Source organism: Sus scrofa, chromosome 13 (genome assembly GCF_000003025.6).
Source record: "Sus scrofa isolate TJ Tabasco breed Duroc chromosome 13, Sscrofa11.1, whole genome shotgun sequence".
Taxonomy (NCBI): domain Eukaryota; kingdom Metazoa; phylum Chordata; class Mammalia; order Artiodactyla; family Suidae; genus Sus; species Sus scrofa.
The window spans coordinates 206,879,649-206,896,085 of NC_010455.5; the positions used below are offsets into that span (position 1 = coordinate 206,879,649).

Below are 16,437 nucleotides of genomic sequence, written 5' to 3' on the forward strand. Positions count from 1 at the left end.
GTGTCAGAAGGCCCAGTTCTGGGGCGGGGGGTGGGGTGGGAGGGCGGTGCTGGAGCTGGGGGCAGGGTCTGGTTCGGCCCCCAGCCCTCCCCGCCCCGCTGGAGCTCCGTGCCTAGAGCCCGGTGCTGTGTTCCTGCTCCATGAGGCTCTCCTGCCTGGAACTGCCTGCGCCTGGCTCACTCCCCTCAACCGACTCTGCCTTTTGTCCCCGAGGGGCGGTTCATCCCCCGCCTGGAGGAGATGGGGTCCGGGTGGCTTGGTGGGGGCCGCAAAATCCTGAGGACGAGGCTGTGCAGATGCCAGGCTTCTGACAGTCTGAACCATCACCCAGGGAAGAGACTGCGGAAGTCAGCTTTCCTTCCAGCTCAGCAACAGCCTCCGAGTATTAATGACAAGGCACCAGTGTCTTTTATTTACAAATAAAACTGTGCGGAATAATGGCGGCCCGTCTGGGGGGCGGGGTGGGGATGGGTGGGGTGGGGGTGGGGCTCGGATGCCTGTGACGCCTCACAGTTCCCATGTTAGAAACGTTTATTCTAGGACACACCACGTGTTCTCTGAAAGCTCACACCAACGTCAGCGGGAGAGCTGTGTCTGCATTGCTGCAGGGTTTTTTTTTTAGGTGTAGTCTCAATTGTGTAATTTACAATCTGTATTTCCAATTAATTATGGGTCATTTCTGCACGGATGTCAGAAGTCACCTTAAATTCAGTGTACCCCAAATTATTGTTGTTTTGTTGCTTTTTTCTGCTTTTTCTTTTTTAAAATTTTATTGGAGTACAGTTGACTTCGGATGTTGCATTGGTTTCAGGTGTACAGCAAAGTGAATCAGTCACCCATTCTTTTTTCCCACATAGGCTGTTTCTTACAAACTATCGTGCTGTTTCCCTGTGCTGCGCAGTAGATTCCCGTCCATCTGCTGTTTTACACGGTGTGTGTGTCTGTGCTGTTCCCACCCTCCCAGCTCTTCCCTCCCCACCGCGGTTTCACCTGTGGCCACCCTAGGATTGGTTTGTGTCTGTTTTATAAATGTTCTTTTGCGTCACTTTTTATTAGCGTCCACATATAGGAGTTCCCATCATGGCTCCGCAGTAATGAATCTGACAAGCATCCATGAGGATGCGGGTTCGATCCCTGGCCTCGCTCAGTGGGTCAAGGATTCGGCACTGCCGTGAGCTATGGTGTAGGTTGCAGATGCGGCTCGGATCTGGCGTGGCTGTGGCTGTGGGGTAGGCCGGCGGCCCCTAGCCTGGGAACCTCCATATGCCGCGGGTGTGGCCTTAAAAAGAAAAAAAAGAAAGTATTCCAGAAGAAATGTTTAAACCTGAAGCCTGAGCCCAAGCAGTGTCAAAGTTAAATGTTATATTCCGACATGGTTATGTCATCCTGTGAGGTAAAGTGATTGACGGAAGACTTTCAATCAATAAACTGTGTTATAATAAGATCATGTAGCGGAAGAACAGCGGAAATACAAATTCAAGGGGAAAGTGGAATGAAGTAAATTTCCTCATTTTCAAAGAAAACTTGCTTCCCGGTGTTTTGCAAGTGGGCGGTGATGCTGGCGCTCCAGTCCCGGAGGTGTTCAGACCCCTCGTCTGCGTTTGAAAGGATAAAGCCCTGACTTGGGATCCTTCCCGTTAGGCGCTTCTGACCTTGGGATCCACATTCGGGCAGAACCGTGCTTCTAGCTGTGAATTCCCACCTTCTTGCGGCCGCGATGCGCGGTCCGACCCATCCCCTCTCGTGGTGCCGCCGCTGCCACCAGCCAGCCCTGTGGTCCCGGGTGAAGGACGGATGCGCTTGCGCCCGTGCTGGACCTGGGCAGCGTCCTGTTTTTCGCCTTCGGTACAGTGTTTAACAGGTTGCGGGAGCTGTTGAGCACGTTCCTCTAAACCCGGCTTTGTGCCGGCGGGTTTTGCCCGGCTGTAGGCCAGTGTGCGTGCTCTGAGCGCGTTTCAGGCCAGCGAGGCCCCGCGAGGATGCTTGGTGTACTAAACACATCTCGACTTAAGGATGTTTTCAGCTCGCGCTGGGTGTCTTTGGACGTGATCTCATTGTAAGTGCAGGAAGGTCTGTGCATTTTAAAAATAACATTTCACAGTGTGCCGGAGCGCACACCCCTTGCACATTTAAACTGGTTTAAAAATGTAGACATCAACTTAAAATTGTCTGGAGATACATAGATTTTTTTTTTTTTTAATGGGGCGGATCAGGCGTGTACACAAGCCAGGGCTCTTGGCCGCTGAGTCGATGCTTTCCTGCCGGCCAGTCTCCAGGCCTCAGCGGGCTGGGCTGGGGAGGGCATGGCCCCGTGCGGGGTGGGCGTCTTCTGACAGCCACCCTTCTGCAGGGGGCTCTGGTCAGCCCGCCACTGTCGAAGGGCCTCCCAGTCCACCCCTGTACCAAGGTGGTCAGGCCGGACAGGGCCAGAGCTGGCCGGCCAAGAGGCAGCCAGGTTCCAGCAGAGGGTGGGCGCCGGGGCTCCTGGGGGATGGGCGGGCGGGAGAGGCCCGACTGCAGCTGCTGTGGTTTCTCAGGGCGGGGTCTGGCCCACAGGGAGCCAGAAGCCAGACCCACGTCAGGGCATCGGGTGGCCTGACAACCCAGGAAGGGCCGCAGCAGCAGCCAGGAGCCCCGGCCAGGCTCACCCCCCCAGGGCAGGGGTGGGGGCGGTGACAGCGGCAGGACTGGCCCAGGTGGCCCCTCTTGCTCCTCCGCTTGCCTGCCACCACCTGGATCAGGTCCGGGGCAGCCCAGGAGCATCGCCCCAGCAACCGCGCCACTGGGGCCGAAGCCATGTGTGGAGAATCCCTGACGGCTCCACCCAAACTTGCTCCTGGGCCAGCTGGGCAGGGAGTGGCTGTGGGTCCCGCAGAAGGCTCGCGGTCAGAGCTGAGCTCCAGGACCCAGGCCAACCCATGCCACCTCCATGAGCCCTCGTCACACTTACCCCTCCTGGACCCGATGCCCGGATTCCAGAAAGGAACGCACTTGTGGGTGGGTGCCCGCGGGGTGGGGGGTGGCTCCCCGGGGCTTCTGTGGGTGGACTCTGTTACTGGTAAACAGATCCCTGAGTGGCGGCCGTGTCCACAGGCCCTGCCAAGGCTGCCCTGCTGTGCCCGCTGCAGCTGGGCAGAGGCACAACGCTGTGCTGGCCCCACGGGGCAGATCCCACGCGATCGTCGTCACGGGCCTCTAGAGAAGGAAGGTTGCCCACCATCAGAAAGTCAAGAGGTGCCTCCCCGGGGCGGGGGCTGCGGACCAGAGCCTGCCGGGTGATGGACGGCCTTGTCTGGATCAGGCCGAGGTCTGCCTCACAGGTGCCGCCACACGGCGTGACTCATCCTCGGTGAGCTGGATTCTCCACCAGACTCTTGCACCTCCGGCCTGGTGATGGAGTCAGCAGCACCGGCGCGGTTCTGGGGGTCTGCTTCTAACAGCATCGCAGGGGACAGGCTGGTTGGTTCTGGGGGACCTGGTTATCACGGCCCACGTGTGAAGCCCTGTGCCTGACCCGGGGGGTGAGGTTGGGGTTGCAGAGAGCCTGCAGGGTGGCAGGCCGGGGGCAGATGCCAGGCGGCTGCAGGAGGTCTGGTCAAAGCCCTTATCTCTAGTTCCAGAAGGAAGCGGCCTCGGCCGGCCTGGCCGATGGGTCAGAGTCTGCCTAAGGCGTCCCCGCCCACGGAGGCCCGCGGGAGTGCGGGCTCAGGGCTCCTGCTGGTTGTGAATCCGGCCTCCTGATCGGTGCCTGGCTGAGTCACTTGACCTCGGGGCGTCTCTGCTTGCCCGTCAGATAAGGGCAGTGACAGCGTCAGGTGTGTGAGTGGGTTCAGGAGACCGTGGCTCCAGGACGGTGTCTCTCCCTCTGCGGTGCCCTCGTGAGCCCTGTTGTGTTTTCTGTGCTCTGGGGTCAGAGTGGCAGTGAGTCAGCTGCCTCGCTTGTCTTCTGTGTTTAATGTCCAGCAACCCCAACCTGCAGACAAAAGATGGCACCTCCATGCGTCCCCTCACAGCCTCTCGGGACCCGATGGCGGGAGCCAGGGTCACTCAGGGACTGTGGTGGCTGAAGGCCTGCCCAGGCCTGGGGGACGGCTCCCCTGGTGGCTCCCACGCCTGGCACCAGGCCTCTGGGGCATCCCCCCAACGTGGCAGCCCCTGGGGGACCACCAGGCGGCTCAGGGCACTCTCCGTAGGCTCAGCCTGGGGCGGCACGCAGCCTGCGTCTGGCACAGTCGCTGGGCCCCCAGGGCTCATGGCGTGCGGCCACCAGCACTGAAGGTGCCCGGGCCCACCCACAGGCTGCCTGCTGGTTTCTGTCCTCACGGGATTACAGGGCCACGCACAGAACCAGTACAACCACGAAATGGGAGCTTCTGGCTCCACCTTTGAAACCAAGAAACCAGGAGAAGCTGGCTGAGTCCCTGGGGTCACCGCTTCTGCGTTAGAGACCAAAACAAAAGCCTTTCAGCGAAAAAAGTGCACCACAGCTCGGAGCCAAAAGGCACGCCTTGGAATAATAGTTTTGTAGAGATTTTCATTTGCAGTTTTGCTCTTAAAAAAGACGCTAAAGAAGGAAAAATCACCCATGACGCCTTTAGTTCGAGACATTGTTGTTAGTATCCGAGTGCCTTCCTTCTCCTCTCTTCTTGTACGCAAGGGTGTGTGTGTGCGTGCGTGTGTGTGGTTGTGTGGCCGTGGTGCATGCGAGTGTGCGATGCCTGTGTGAACCTCGCGTGTGCCCGGATGGTACTTGCGGGAGGGGCGGTCTGAGGACCTGGGGGGCTGCGGCGCTGGGCTCTGGCCTGAGGGCTGTGCCCCCCCCGGGAGGGGGCGTCCGGGGCGCGCCCTGACCACCGCCCCGTCTCCGCAGGACGGCCGTTCTCAGTGAAGGGCGCTGCACTCGCTACTGAGCTGTGGCCATGGGCCTGCTCGCCTTCCTGAAGACCCAGTTCGTCGTGCACCTGCTCATCGGCTTCGTCTTCGTGGTGAGCGGGCTCGTCATCAACGCCATCCAGCTGTGCACGCTGGTCCTCTGGCCCCTGAACAAGCAGCTGTACCGCCGGCTCAACTGCCGCCTCGCCTACTCGCTCTGGAGCCGTGAGTACCGCGCGCGCGGGGAGGGGCTGGCCGAGGGTGGAGGCACCTTTGCGGGATGACCCGGGCCCCGTCCGCCGCTCCCGACAGGCAGGGCACCTGGGGGGGGGGACGTGGACGACGACGACCCAGGGAGGGGCCCGGAGCTTTACTCCGGAACCAGCAGCTGGGCAGGGAGACCTCGGGCCGAGCGCTGCCTTCGGTGGGACCACGGGACGTCCCAACACTTGGCCGTCCAGACCCAGAGGGCGGCGGTGTCATTGGTTTCACGGGGCCCCGGAGACCTGAGAACAAACGATAATAGTCTCAGTTCGTCACTATCAAGGCGGAGCAGATGCCAGCACGCGGCCGGTCTTGTGTCACCTAGACCCCGGGTCACCCCAGCACCAGAGCCCAGCGAAGCCACCCCAGGGTAGCCTGTCATTTCACACCTAATTATTTCAGTCCCGTCTCTGACAGAAAAAGACGGTCGCCCGTCTCTTGATGAAATGGGTGTGTTTAGACGTGTGTGGATGTTACCTCTGTGCACGTCCGATGTGTGTGCGTGTGTGTGTGTGTGTGTGGCACCAACCTTCGTCCGTCGGAGGGACGGAGGGACGGACGTGGGAGCTCGCTGACCACCCCCCCCCGACGGGCGCTCACACCGTGGGGTCCGAGTCTCACCTTCGGACGCTGGTTTGCTGGTAGCGATGGACAGTTTACGCGGCGCTGTCTGTCGACCCGGTTGTTCCACAGCGTCAGAGCGCAGCCTGGCAGAAGCGAGCTGCAAAAGGGTGCGCACGTCGATATCCTCGTTGTCTCGTTTCTACACGAGCACACATCGGGCCGCAGCCCCCGTGGTCGTTCCGGGCCTCTGACCCGGGGCGTCGCTGCGTGGCGTCTGCGCAGCCGCTCACAGCGGGAGGACTGGCCGGTGGCATCCCCAGGACACATGTGTAAGCGAGAGAGGAAGCCGTGAACCACCGCGCGGCGCTGCCGCCGCCCGTCCGTCTGCTAGAGACGGGGTGTGCTGCGTGCGCTGCGCCGGCCCCGGGTAGGCAGGTGCTGAAGCATGAGCGGGAGATGTGACTCTCCCGGGAGCAGAGGAAGGCGGGGCTCCTGCTGCTTATTTCGCACGGTGTGCCCGTCACATGTCTTAGTGTAAGGACACAGTTCTTTTACAACAAGGAGAAAATAATACACACTTTACGTGCTGCGGGAAGTGGTGAGTCTGGGGCCCGGCGCATCCTCCCAGTTCAGGAGCTGATGTGGCCGAGGGTGTCCCAGGGTCCCCCAGGGGGCAGCAGCCCACCCCCTGGTTCCAGCCATAAGTGTGCAGTAGCTTCCGTTCCCAGGCGGCTTTTTCCCTCCATGGAAGCGGCCTGTGTGTGCGTGAGGGAAGGGAGGGTTAGTGATCCCAGCCCGTAAAACTTATGGCTGAGTTATTCACGCGTGTCGCCGGCCAAGACGGGGGCCGACCCACCTGCATGCTAAGTGGCCAATACTAGAGACTCCGCTTCCTGCAGGGCTCTGAAGTTAGCTCTGCAGAACAGCCGAGTTCCGGAGGAAGCCAGCTTTTTAGCGCGTGGCTGGGTTCACAGCAACAGAGGGATCTCTCAGCCTCGCTCCCACCCCTTCGCCGCAGGGGCCGCGGGGCAGGTGCCCACCCTGCTTCCCGGGAGCCCCCGCCGTGGGCAGCTGCAGGGGAGGGGCTGGGTCTACCCTGGATCCCGAAGCCCGGCTGAAGCAAGCAGGTTGGCAGTGCCCGCGGGGTCAGCAGAGGCAGAAGTATGCCCTGGGGGGCGGGGACGGTGTCCAGCTGAGGCCTCGAGACGCAGATTCACACGGTCACACGTGAGCCCACAGTCGGACAACGGCAAATGTGCAGTGGACTTAGAGGAAGACTACCCAGAGGCCCTGCGCTTGAAAAAGAACCAGGTAGACCTTCTGTGGATAAACTGGTTGGCGTTTCCACTGCGGCTCGGCCGGTTAAGGACCTGGTGTTGCTGCAGCTGCAGGTCGATTTGATAGGTGACCTGGGAACTTCCAGACCAAGGGTGTGGCCCAAAAAAAAGCGTCCTGGAAGAAAAAGAATTGCCAAAAAATTTGTCATTATAACCTTTTTATTTTTTTTAATTTTTTATTATTTTTGTCTTTTTTTTTAGGGCCGCACCTGCAGCATATGGAGGTTCCCAGGCTAGGGGTCAAATGGGAGCATTAGCCACCGGCCTACACCCCAGCCACAGCCACGCAGGATCCAAGCCATGTCTGCAGCCTACACCACAGATCACGGCAATGCCGGATCCTTAACCCACTGAGCGAGGCCAGGGATCGAACCCACGAACTCATGGATCCTGGTTGGATTCATTAACCACTGAGCTACGATGGAAACTCCATAGCCTTTTTAAAGTAAAAAGTTGGTGAGTGAATTGTACCTCAGATTGGACGCAGCTAATGGAAGGACTGGCCGTAAATACGAAGAAATTCTCCCAACGGCTGTTCAGTGGCAGCGTGGAAAATATAAAACGGGAATTGACGATGAGAGGAGAGACTGCCGTCTCTGAAGCGAGTCCGGGCCTCCCGGCCCAGAGGACAGAATAAGGCGGAGAGGAGGGTGGAGGGTGTCCCGGAACGGGTGAGGCATGTGATTCTGTGGCCTGGGAGGCAGACGGAGTCCAAGCAGGGGACCTGAGCAGAACCCTACACGCGAACCCCTCCCAGAGAAAGCCCAGGCCGTCCGAGGGGGAAACGCCCAGAAAGGAGAGCTGGACCCCTCCAGGGACGGACAGCCTCCCGCGGACTCTGCTCAGGGTGGTCGGAGCCAGAGGCAGCGGACCCGCCCGGCAAAGCCACCTGCCAGGAAGGCGCTGAGAGCCCAGTGGTCTGCGGGAAACCGGAAGCAAGAGAGCTCCCTGCCTGCCGAGTCTCTCCCGAAATCTTGGGGAGGGTATTCTCCGTGGGAACGAGAGCCATCCTGAGAGTCGGGCCTGCGTCACCGGAATGAGCTGCAGCCGGAGGCGCTGGTGAGCGAGGAAATCTGAAGAGTCGTGCAAAGTAAAAGTGAGGCCCAGCCTGTGAGGCCGCGAGCAGAGGGGGGACCCGCGCCCGCAGCCCGTCTGCCAGGAGCGGGCCCGGCCTGGGTCCGGGTCCTTTTATCTGTCAGGAGGCGCGGGGAGAGCTTACCTAAGCCTTCGTTAACTATGTCTGCGGCAGAAAACGGAGAAGTCAAACCTAACTTCTCACACTGTTCGAAAAAGATAGGTTACAAGCCAAGGCAGATTCATTTTTTAAGGCCAGAAAGTAGAAAAAAGCATAAATGTAGGAAAACTTGAGGTGGAAGGTAAGACGTCGGTAAAATCCCCCAGTATTTGGAGGAACAGAGACACCCGCTGAGCCCGCGTGCTGTTGGAGTCGCCGCGGGACCTGGTGACCTTGCGGGGGGGGGGGGGTTTGCCACCTGTCTCTTTCTTAAATGTGTGAGCAGGAGTCCTTCTCGGGTTCGCGCTGGTCGAAGCCCTCCCCGTTTCCGAGGGCACGTGGCGAGAGCGAGGGTCACACGGTCGTTCACGTAACCCCGAGCCGCCACCTCGTTTTCAACGCTGCGAACACACCGATTCTCCTTCTGTGATGCCAGGCAACATCTGCTGCCCGGGAGCTCACCTCTAGGGTGACTCTGGCATCTTGGGCCCGGGCATCTTCGTGCACAGCCGTGGAGCCAGACAGCGGGCTGGGCCCTGGCTCCCTGCTGGCAAGGTGCCGCTGCCTTACAGATGAGGAGGTTAGAGGCTTGGCCGAGGTCAGCAGGGAGCTGGGCCATCAGGGTTAAATGAACGCGTGGACTGTGTGTCCAGCGGTGTCAGATGCGCAATGACTGTTAGCAGGCACATTGGGATTTTAAGAAGTCATTGGGCGAGCTGCGCCGAGAGTGGCTTGTTCATGGGGTGGGGCCCGCATGTGTTGGAACAAAGGAAGTCACACCCAGGTCAGTACTGGGCCCAGGAGGAACCAGCAAAGCCCCTGATTCAGATCTCGCCCCAAACTGGCCCTGAGCGGATTCACAGACCGAGAGATGGGCCGCCCGTCCTGCAGGCAGCCGCCCCGCCGCAGGCCGCCTCCGCTGGAGCTCTCCACGGCTGGGAGAGCTGCCCGTGTCCGTCTGTCTGTCTTCAGTTCACTCCTCCTCACAGCCCCTACTCGGGCCAGACCTCTCCTGCTGGACCAGAAGGGCCAAGTCAGGGGTGCCGCCAGGGTGACAGCCTCATCCGCTGGGGCAGCATCATCGCGGGTCCTTGAGCGCCGCTGCCTGGTCACAGATAGCGCTTCCCTCGAGCGGGGGCCCCGCCTGCACCCCAAGTGCACCTCCTTCTCTGCATCCGGGCTGCTGGCCAGAGCTTCCACCCAAAGAAGCCCGCCCTGTCGAGACGGACGTCACGTGCCCGCTCTGCTGCGCACCTGGGGACGAGCACGTGGCCCAGCGCAGGGGTCCTCACCCGCCGGGCTCCCAGCTCCGGGGTCCTTGACCCTTGTGAGTGGTCAGCGCACAGGGTGCCCCGGGGGTGGTCGCTCTGAGCCAGCACCGCGGTGACGGACTGGAAGGCTATTCTGGGAGGTGGTGGAGGAGACGAGGCCTTTAGACCCGGGTGGCAGTGCCAGCTGAGTGAGGCATGTACTGTCAGGCCTCAGGGAAGAAATGGCTTTGGAAAGCATCTTTTTTAGAGAATTCCGAGTCTTGCGGGGTCTGAGACTCCCACCCTCCTCCCTGCATCCCGGGCTTCCTCCATCAAACACAGGGACGGGACGGCCAGGGGGCCGGGTCCTCTGAGATCCGGACATGCGCGGGTGCGTCTGAGCACCTCTGGTGGGCTCACCCCCCACCCCCCGCACCCTGCCGTGCCGCCGATGGCCCTGTGGGGCTGCTGGACTAGCAAGGTGCCGCGGGCCGCCGCCCTCCCTGCAGGTGGCGTCTAAGTCGCAGGTGGAGGCGGTGTCGCATCCTCTCAGGCTAACGGTAAGGAAGCATCACAGAACTTCCCCCGAAGAGACGGCTGCCCCTCGGGGTCCTCAGCACATCACTCAGGACAGGTGGGAGGTGGAAACACGCAGGTGTCCACGATGGACGAATGAGTGAGCAAAACGCCGTCTGCGCGTGCAGTGGAATGTGATTCGTTCTTTAAAGAGAAGGCAGTCCCGCCACCCGTGACCAGGCGGGTGAGCCCGGGGACATGCCTCTGAGAGAGACAGCCAGTTGCAGAGAGACAAACCCCGCGTGATTCCTGTCGAGCGAGGAATGGACAGTCACCACACCCGGGGCTGGAGGAGAAAGGCCAGCTGCCGTCGGGGCTGTGGAGTTTCGGTTGTGGGGTGACGCGCTCTGGAGCGCTGCGGAGGGCCCTGCGCCCACACTCACACGGCCGCTCTGTACAAGCAAAACCCTTGAGAGCTCGGGCCCGAGGTAACCAGCCTTTCTCTGATAACGAAAGGAACCCTCCTCGTCGCCGAGCAGACGCTTTGAAGGGGCTTCCTTGGCCAGCTCACACACACGGCTGTGGCCGGGCCCTGCCCAAAGGCCACCTCCATCTTCAAGAAAGGGAGCCGGGACAGGGCGTCGCCAGCTGCACAGGGCTCCGTCTCAGCCCCGGGAGGGGCCGGCAAGCCCCCCACAGCGGCCTGTGCTTCCAGGGGACAGGCCGGCCTGCGCTGGGGCCTCCTGTTCTTACACAGCTCCGTGGAGAAGAAATCCGCCCAACGTGTTCAGTCTGGAGATGGGAGTACAGTCCGCAGCGGTGCAGCCATGTCCGGATGGAATTTTAGAAGCTTTCCACCCCACAGAGACGCCCCGTCCCCGTCAGCAGCCGCGCCCGCTGTACGCCCCACCCCGGCCCATGGTCCCTGTGCGCCCGTCCCGGTGGCCTTGCCCGCATGTCCAGGCGTGTGTGCGGCCCCTCGTCTGACGGTTCCCACTCAGTGCGCAGTGCTTCAGGGCCCGTCCACGTCACAGGGCGTGTCCGGCCCACCGTCCCGGCTCAGCTGAGTGGCATCGCCCGGTACCGACGGGCACTCTCACCCATTCAGTCCTCGCTTGGCCCACACATGGGTCGTTCCCACTTTCTGGCTTTGGGGTAACGCTGCTGTGAACATGCGTGCTCAAGTTTTTGCACAGACACCTGTTCAAATGGATTCCTCCTGGGCGCCGTCTACCTAGTGGTAGGATTGCTGGGTCGTCTGGTTACTCTCCGTTTGGAACGTAGTTTTCCAAAGCAGCTGCACGACCACACCCTGGCTGCAGCTGCACCCCGACACCCCGCTGGCAGCTGTGCCCCCACACCTCCCCGGGCAGCCTCAGGTCTCCCGGTCACTCCGTCCTCTGCGGCACTTGCTCCTGTCAGTCTGTTCGCGGGCCCCTCGCTGAGGCTCTGGTTCGCAGTTTCCTGATGACGAAGGATGGCGAGCATCTCCTCGTGTGCTTGCTGGCCGTCTGGAAGTCGTTCCCGAAGGACGTCTGTCCAGGTCCTCTTCTCTTTCCTTGGCCTCGATCCGTGTGCTGGAATGTTGGGCGGAAGGGGCCAGGCTAACAGTTCAACCCGGAGGGCTGCCTCTGTGGACCCAGCCTGCGTCCCTCAGGGCTCTGTCCGGTCCCCCGACGGAGCTCGTGGTGAGCGTGTCCGTGGAGCTGACCCCCTGTGGCCCCTCCGAGTGCCCCTCAGGGAGCAGGCACCGCGGCTCCTGCATGTCGGGTGTGGTCTGAGAGGAGAGCTTCCGCTGGTCCCTGCCTGGGGAGAAGAGGACGCTGTGACCCCAGCCTGTGGGGCGGAGCTGTGTGTCCCCGGTCCCCGTACTTCCTCCCGGGCGGGTGGGGATGCTCCTGGGAGAGGAGCCCCACCCTCTGTCTTGGGCTTAACCTCCGTCCTTCAGTCCTCCCGCAGCCCGAGAGGAGGCCACCGTTGTGTACTCCGTGGACGGGGGGCTGAGGTCCAGGTGGTCAGGCTTGGAGCCCACACTCTCAGTGCTCGAGGCGCCCGCTGTCTCCTCTCATCAGCACCCCCTGGCCTCCTTCCCAAAGGGCTGGTCCCCTCTGAAAACTGGTGGTGACCTGCGCACAAAGGACAGACTGGCCTGTGGCCATCCTGGGCCTGGAAGCCACACTTCCTGGTCTGAGGTCCCCCTTCCTGGGGCTCCTGGCCGTGGTGGGCGTGATGCTGACCGGCAGTGGCACCCGCAGAGCCTCGGCTGCTGACCACAGGGGCCCCCGGGCTGCGTGGGTGCTCGCAGCCTCCCCCTCCCCCTGTGGTGGGTGACGCTGTGCTGTGCCGTCGGTCCTCGGCACGTGTGAGCATCGATCGGATATAGAGAGGGAGCTGCCCATCTCACCGTGCCGTATGGAGTAACGTGGGCATAACAAGCTTACGTGCATAACTCGCAGACCCCTTACGGCTGATAAAGACCCTGGTTTATCATCTGCTTATTTCTCTTTCTAAGCTGCCTCTGGAGCTTTCCACAGAGCCCTGGACTGAGTGTGCCGGCCTTAACTTCAAACTCCACCACTTCCTGACAAATTACTTTTTCTTCGTGCTTTGGGGGTAATACTAGCCTTAACCCAGTGTTGTCTGAGAATTAAATGAGACATGGAGGTAATTCACATAGTCGGGCAGCTGGTGTGCAGCGTTCAATAAATTCTGGCTCTTGACCATAAGACGGCGATGGTGCGTTCTCCCGAGTGAATGCCGCGCTCACGGTACCAGCCTATGGAATTACTGGATTTTTAAGAAAATCGGAGATCTGACTTCTAAGAAAAAATGTGTTAAATTAAGTCCTTTAGCTATGTTGATTCGAAAGCAGCCCACCTGAGACGGGCTTCCTCCTCCACGTCTCCGGCGTTTCATTTGACTTCCCCCTGGCTTTTGCGAGAGAAGGTGATTATAGTTGTAGCGCACTTCCTCTATTGAACAGAAACCATCCAAGCTCATTTCTAGCAGGAAACCCGCTCCGGCCGCGGCCAGTGGCGCCCGGCCCGCGGGGCGGGGTGGGGGCAGCGTCGGGGTCGGGGGGGGCCCCGGCTGACGGCCCTGGCCGTGTGTCCGCAGAGCTGGTCATGCTGCTGGAGTGGTGGTCGTGCACCGAGTGCACGCTCTTCACCGACGAGGCCACGGTGGGCCGCTTCGGGAGGGAGCACGTGGTCATCATCCTCAACCACAACTTCGAGATCGACTTCCTCTGCGGCTGGACCATGTGCGAGCGCTTCGGCGTGCTGGGGGTGAGCCAGAGCGCGCGGGAGGGCGCGGGCGGGGCGCGCGGGGCGCGGGAGGGCGCGGGCGAGGGCGCGGGGGCTCCTGGGAGCTGCAGTGCGGCTCCCCGGGGTCTGGACTCTCCCGGCTCTGGTTTTCCTTGCCTCGGGGCTTAGCCCCGGTCCCTCCGAGCTGAGAGTCCGTCGTGGCTGACCGCAGGGGCCCTGGGACTGCAGGGTGCCCCCAGCCACCCCAGGGCTTGCTCCTGAGATCAGGTGTCATGCATTTCCTCTCATAAATCCTCCCTTCCTGGGCAGATGAGACAAACCGAGGGAGGGGTCCCCTGCCGTGGAAGCCCAGTGGGCGGTGGCCCTGGCACCATCCTCCAAGAGCCCAGGGCCTGGCGGCCAGAGCAGCCCACTGGGCCCAGCGCAGCCCGCATCCTGTCCTACCTGCCCCCCATGGCCACCTGGCATCCACCTGTGGGGCCAGGTCTGCCCTGGGCTCCCTCACCTAGAGCCTGCACTCAGGCCCTGCTCCTCCGGGAGGGCACCAGGCTCAGAGTCAGGCTCTCCCCATGACAGCCAGTCCTGGGGTGGGGCGGCCTGGGGTGGGGGGGCCGCCACCCTTGGGGACCTTGGTCCCCGATGCACCAGCGGCTCTGCGCCCCCCGCCCCGCCCCCAGAGTTCCAAAGTCCTGGCTAAACGGGAGCTGCTCTACGTGCCGCTCATCGGCTGGACGTGGTACTTCCTGGAGATCGTGTTCTGCAAACGGAAGTGGGAGGAGGACCGGGACACTGTGGTCGAAGGACTGAAGCGCCTGGCCGACTACCCGGAGTACATGTGGGTGAGTGAGGCGGCCAGAGGGAGGCGCACCGGCCCTGTTTCCTCCGGCGTCAGGGCTGCAGGCTGAGTCGTTAGCTGTAAGGCCCACAAGAGCCTCTGGGCACTAGGGAAGCAGTGTGACAGCAGGGCCAGGGCCCCGCGCCTCGGAGCCTGCAGGCTTGGGACCCCCCCCACACCTCACCCCCGTGGACCACCTGCCGCGCTAAGGGTACCCGGCCCTGAGAGCCCGCCGGGCCGAGCCGGGCCTGCCCTGGAGAGCATTAGCAGCCGGGCGGGCGGCTCTTACAGAGGCTCGGGTGTCCGGGCCGGCGCTAGGGCGCTACTGCTGAGTCAGCTCCGCTTCAGTTCCCGGAAGGATGCGCTGCGCTTTAAACAGACTCCCTGCGGCTGCGGGGCGGGGCTCTGGCGGGTCCCTCTGAGGCGCCGGCCTCCGTCTGAAATGGGCGGTGACAGTGTCTTTGCCTGGTCCTTCATTTGGGGTTTCTGGCCGCAGTTCTTTGAGAACAGACTATTTATTTGGCGTTCGTTACTCGTGTTAAGGCAAACGAGGAGAATGTACCCCCTCCGCCCTCTGAAGGCTGCCGCTCAGGGACACCTAGTGTCACTTCTCTCTGGGAAGCGTCTTTTAATTCCTTGAAACTGGGTGAAATGCCACCTGCGCCGAGGTGTGCCTGCAGCCAAAGTAAAGCAGCATCTCTGACTACGCCCCTCGCCATCCCTTCCACAAGACTTTGCCGCCCCAGGGGCACCTGCGCGCGGACGCAGCGCCTGTGGGGCTTCGGTCCCCGGCCGCCAGCGCCCGCACTGACCTCTGTCCCCGCCCGCATCCTAGTTCCTCCTGTACTGCGAGGGCACGCGCTTCACGGAGAAGAAGCACCGCGTCAGCATGGAGGTGGCCGCCTCCAAGGGGCTGCCCCCCCTCAAGTACCACCTGCTGCCTCGGACCAAGGGCTTCACCACCGCGGTCCAGTGCCTCCGCGGGACAGGTATGCGCCCCCGCGCGGCGTGGGGGGAGCAAAGCCGGAGTCGGTGGTTGTAAAGTACAGGACGTCAGTAGCATTAGAGAGAGAACTGAGTGCGTGGGTTCACATGTTGTAAGATTCTTGTATCATTTTTGAGGTGAGAAAATACCAGTTCATGGAAAATAACTAACGTGATAGCTTTTTAAAGTATCTAACTGAAAACCCTAGAAAGGAAAAAAAATGTATGTCCACTTAACCCAAAGGGAGTCAAAAGAAAGGGCCACAGAACAGAACAGGTGGGCTCAGCAGACAGAAGCCTCAAACACAAAGGTGACAGTAAGTGCAGTAGACGGAATCGGCTCAATTCCCCAAGAAAAGGTGACCTGGCAAAAACCCAGCCATCCAGGTGAAAAGCCGCGGGGGTCCCGCGGCCGGATGTCAGCCAGCACCTGTCACCCTCTGCGCCTCTGCCTGCAGTCGCAGCTGTCTACGATGTCACGCTGAATTTCCGAGGAAACAAGAACCCGTCTCTGCTGGGGATCCTCTACGGGAAGAAGTACGAGGCCGACATGTGTGTGAGGTGAGCGGCAGGTTCCCGCGGGGCGGGGCGGGGCTCGAGGGGTGGGGCCCGGGGTGGGCGGGGCGCACCGCAACCCGCCCCACGCCCCTCCCACCTCCCGGCTGCCCCCACGTGGTCGTGGTGCAGAGTTCCACCCCCAGGACCCAGGCGGGGTGAGACCAGCACAGAGTGAAGGAGTGGGTGCGAGGTACAGGCAGAATGTTCCAGCAGCTCCAAGGGAGGCATGACCCCACCCAATGGAGACTTTTTGGAAGAGGCAACTGGGCTAAAACTTGGACAGTGAGTAGGGCTTTTGTAGGCAGGGAGGTGGGATGCCCACGTGGTCCCCTAGGGCCCCCACAGACCCCGGGGGAGAGAAGCTGGGGTCAGGGCCATGTGCTGACCCCGGCCACATGCTCAGCCTCCAGCTCCTGGCGACCCTGGGCTGAGCCTAGAGGGTCCACCCCAGCCAGCCTCCACCGCACTGGTTCAGAGTCAGTCCCTGAGGAAGTCCAGCTGGTTAAGGTGGGGCTTCTTGGGCTGGCAGCCGCAGGGACGCCGGAGAATATTCCAGAAGCGAAACTCAGCCTGATATGGGGCCCCACAAAGCCCTTAAAAAGTCACCAGGTTATCAGAAACTATTGCCGTTAATCCGTACCATGAGCATTGGCTGCATGTCTGCTGTGTGCAACCGAGAGCATGGAGGGAGGGAGAGGAGGGAGTTTCTGGAAGGCTTTGCTGCGGCAGAGGCAGCACCCAGCTCGGTCTGAGGGGG

At 61.5% G+C, this 16,437-nt stretch overlaps 1 protein-coding gene across 13 annotated transcripts in view; it reads left to right on the forward strand.

Moving 5' to 3' along the window:
- AGPAT3 (1-acylglycerol-3-phosphate O-acyltransferase 3) overlaps positions 1-16,437 on the forward strand; it is a 103,145-nt gene that overhangs the window by 76,430 nt on the left and 10,278 nt on the right. For 11 of the 13 annotated variants that reach the window (XM_021068324.1, XM_021068326.1, XM_021068333.1 and 8 more), the window contains 5 exons: positions 4,871-5,097; positions 13,155-13,324; positions 13,981-14,142; positions 14,974-15,127; positions 15,581-15,683. In XM_021068324.1, the coding sequence (XP_020923983.1) occupies positions 4,920-5,097; positions 13,155-13,324; positions 13,981-14,142; positions 14,974-15,127; positions 15,581-15,683 (767 nt within the window). In that variant the 5' untranslated portion in view covers positions 4,871-4,919. Of the gene's footprint in view, positions 1-3,330; positions 3,350-4,870; positions 5,098-13,154; positions 13,325-13,980; positions 14,143-14,973; positions 15,128-15,580; positions 15,684-16,437 lie in introns of those variants that run through there. The other 2 variants (XM_021068334.1, NM_001143700.1) reach the window with 2 other exon arrangements.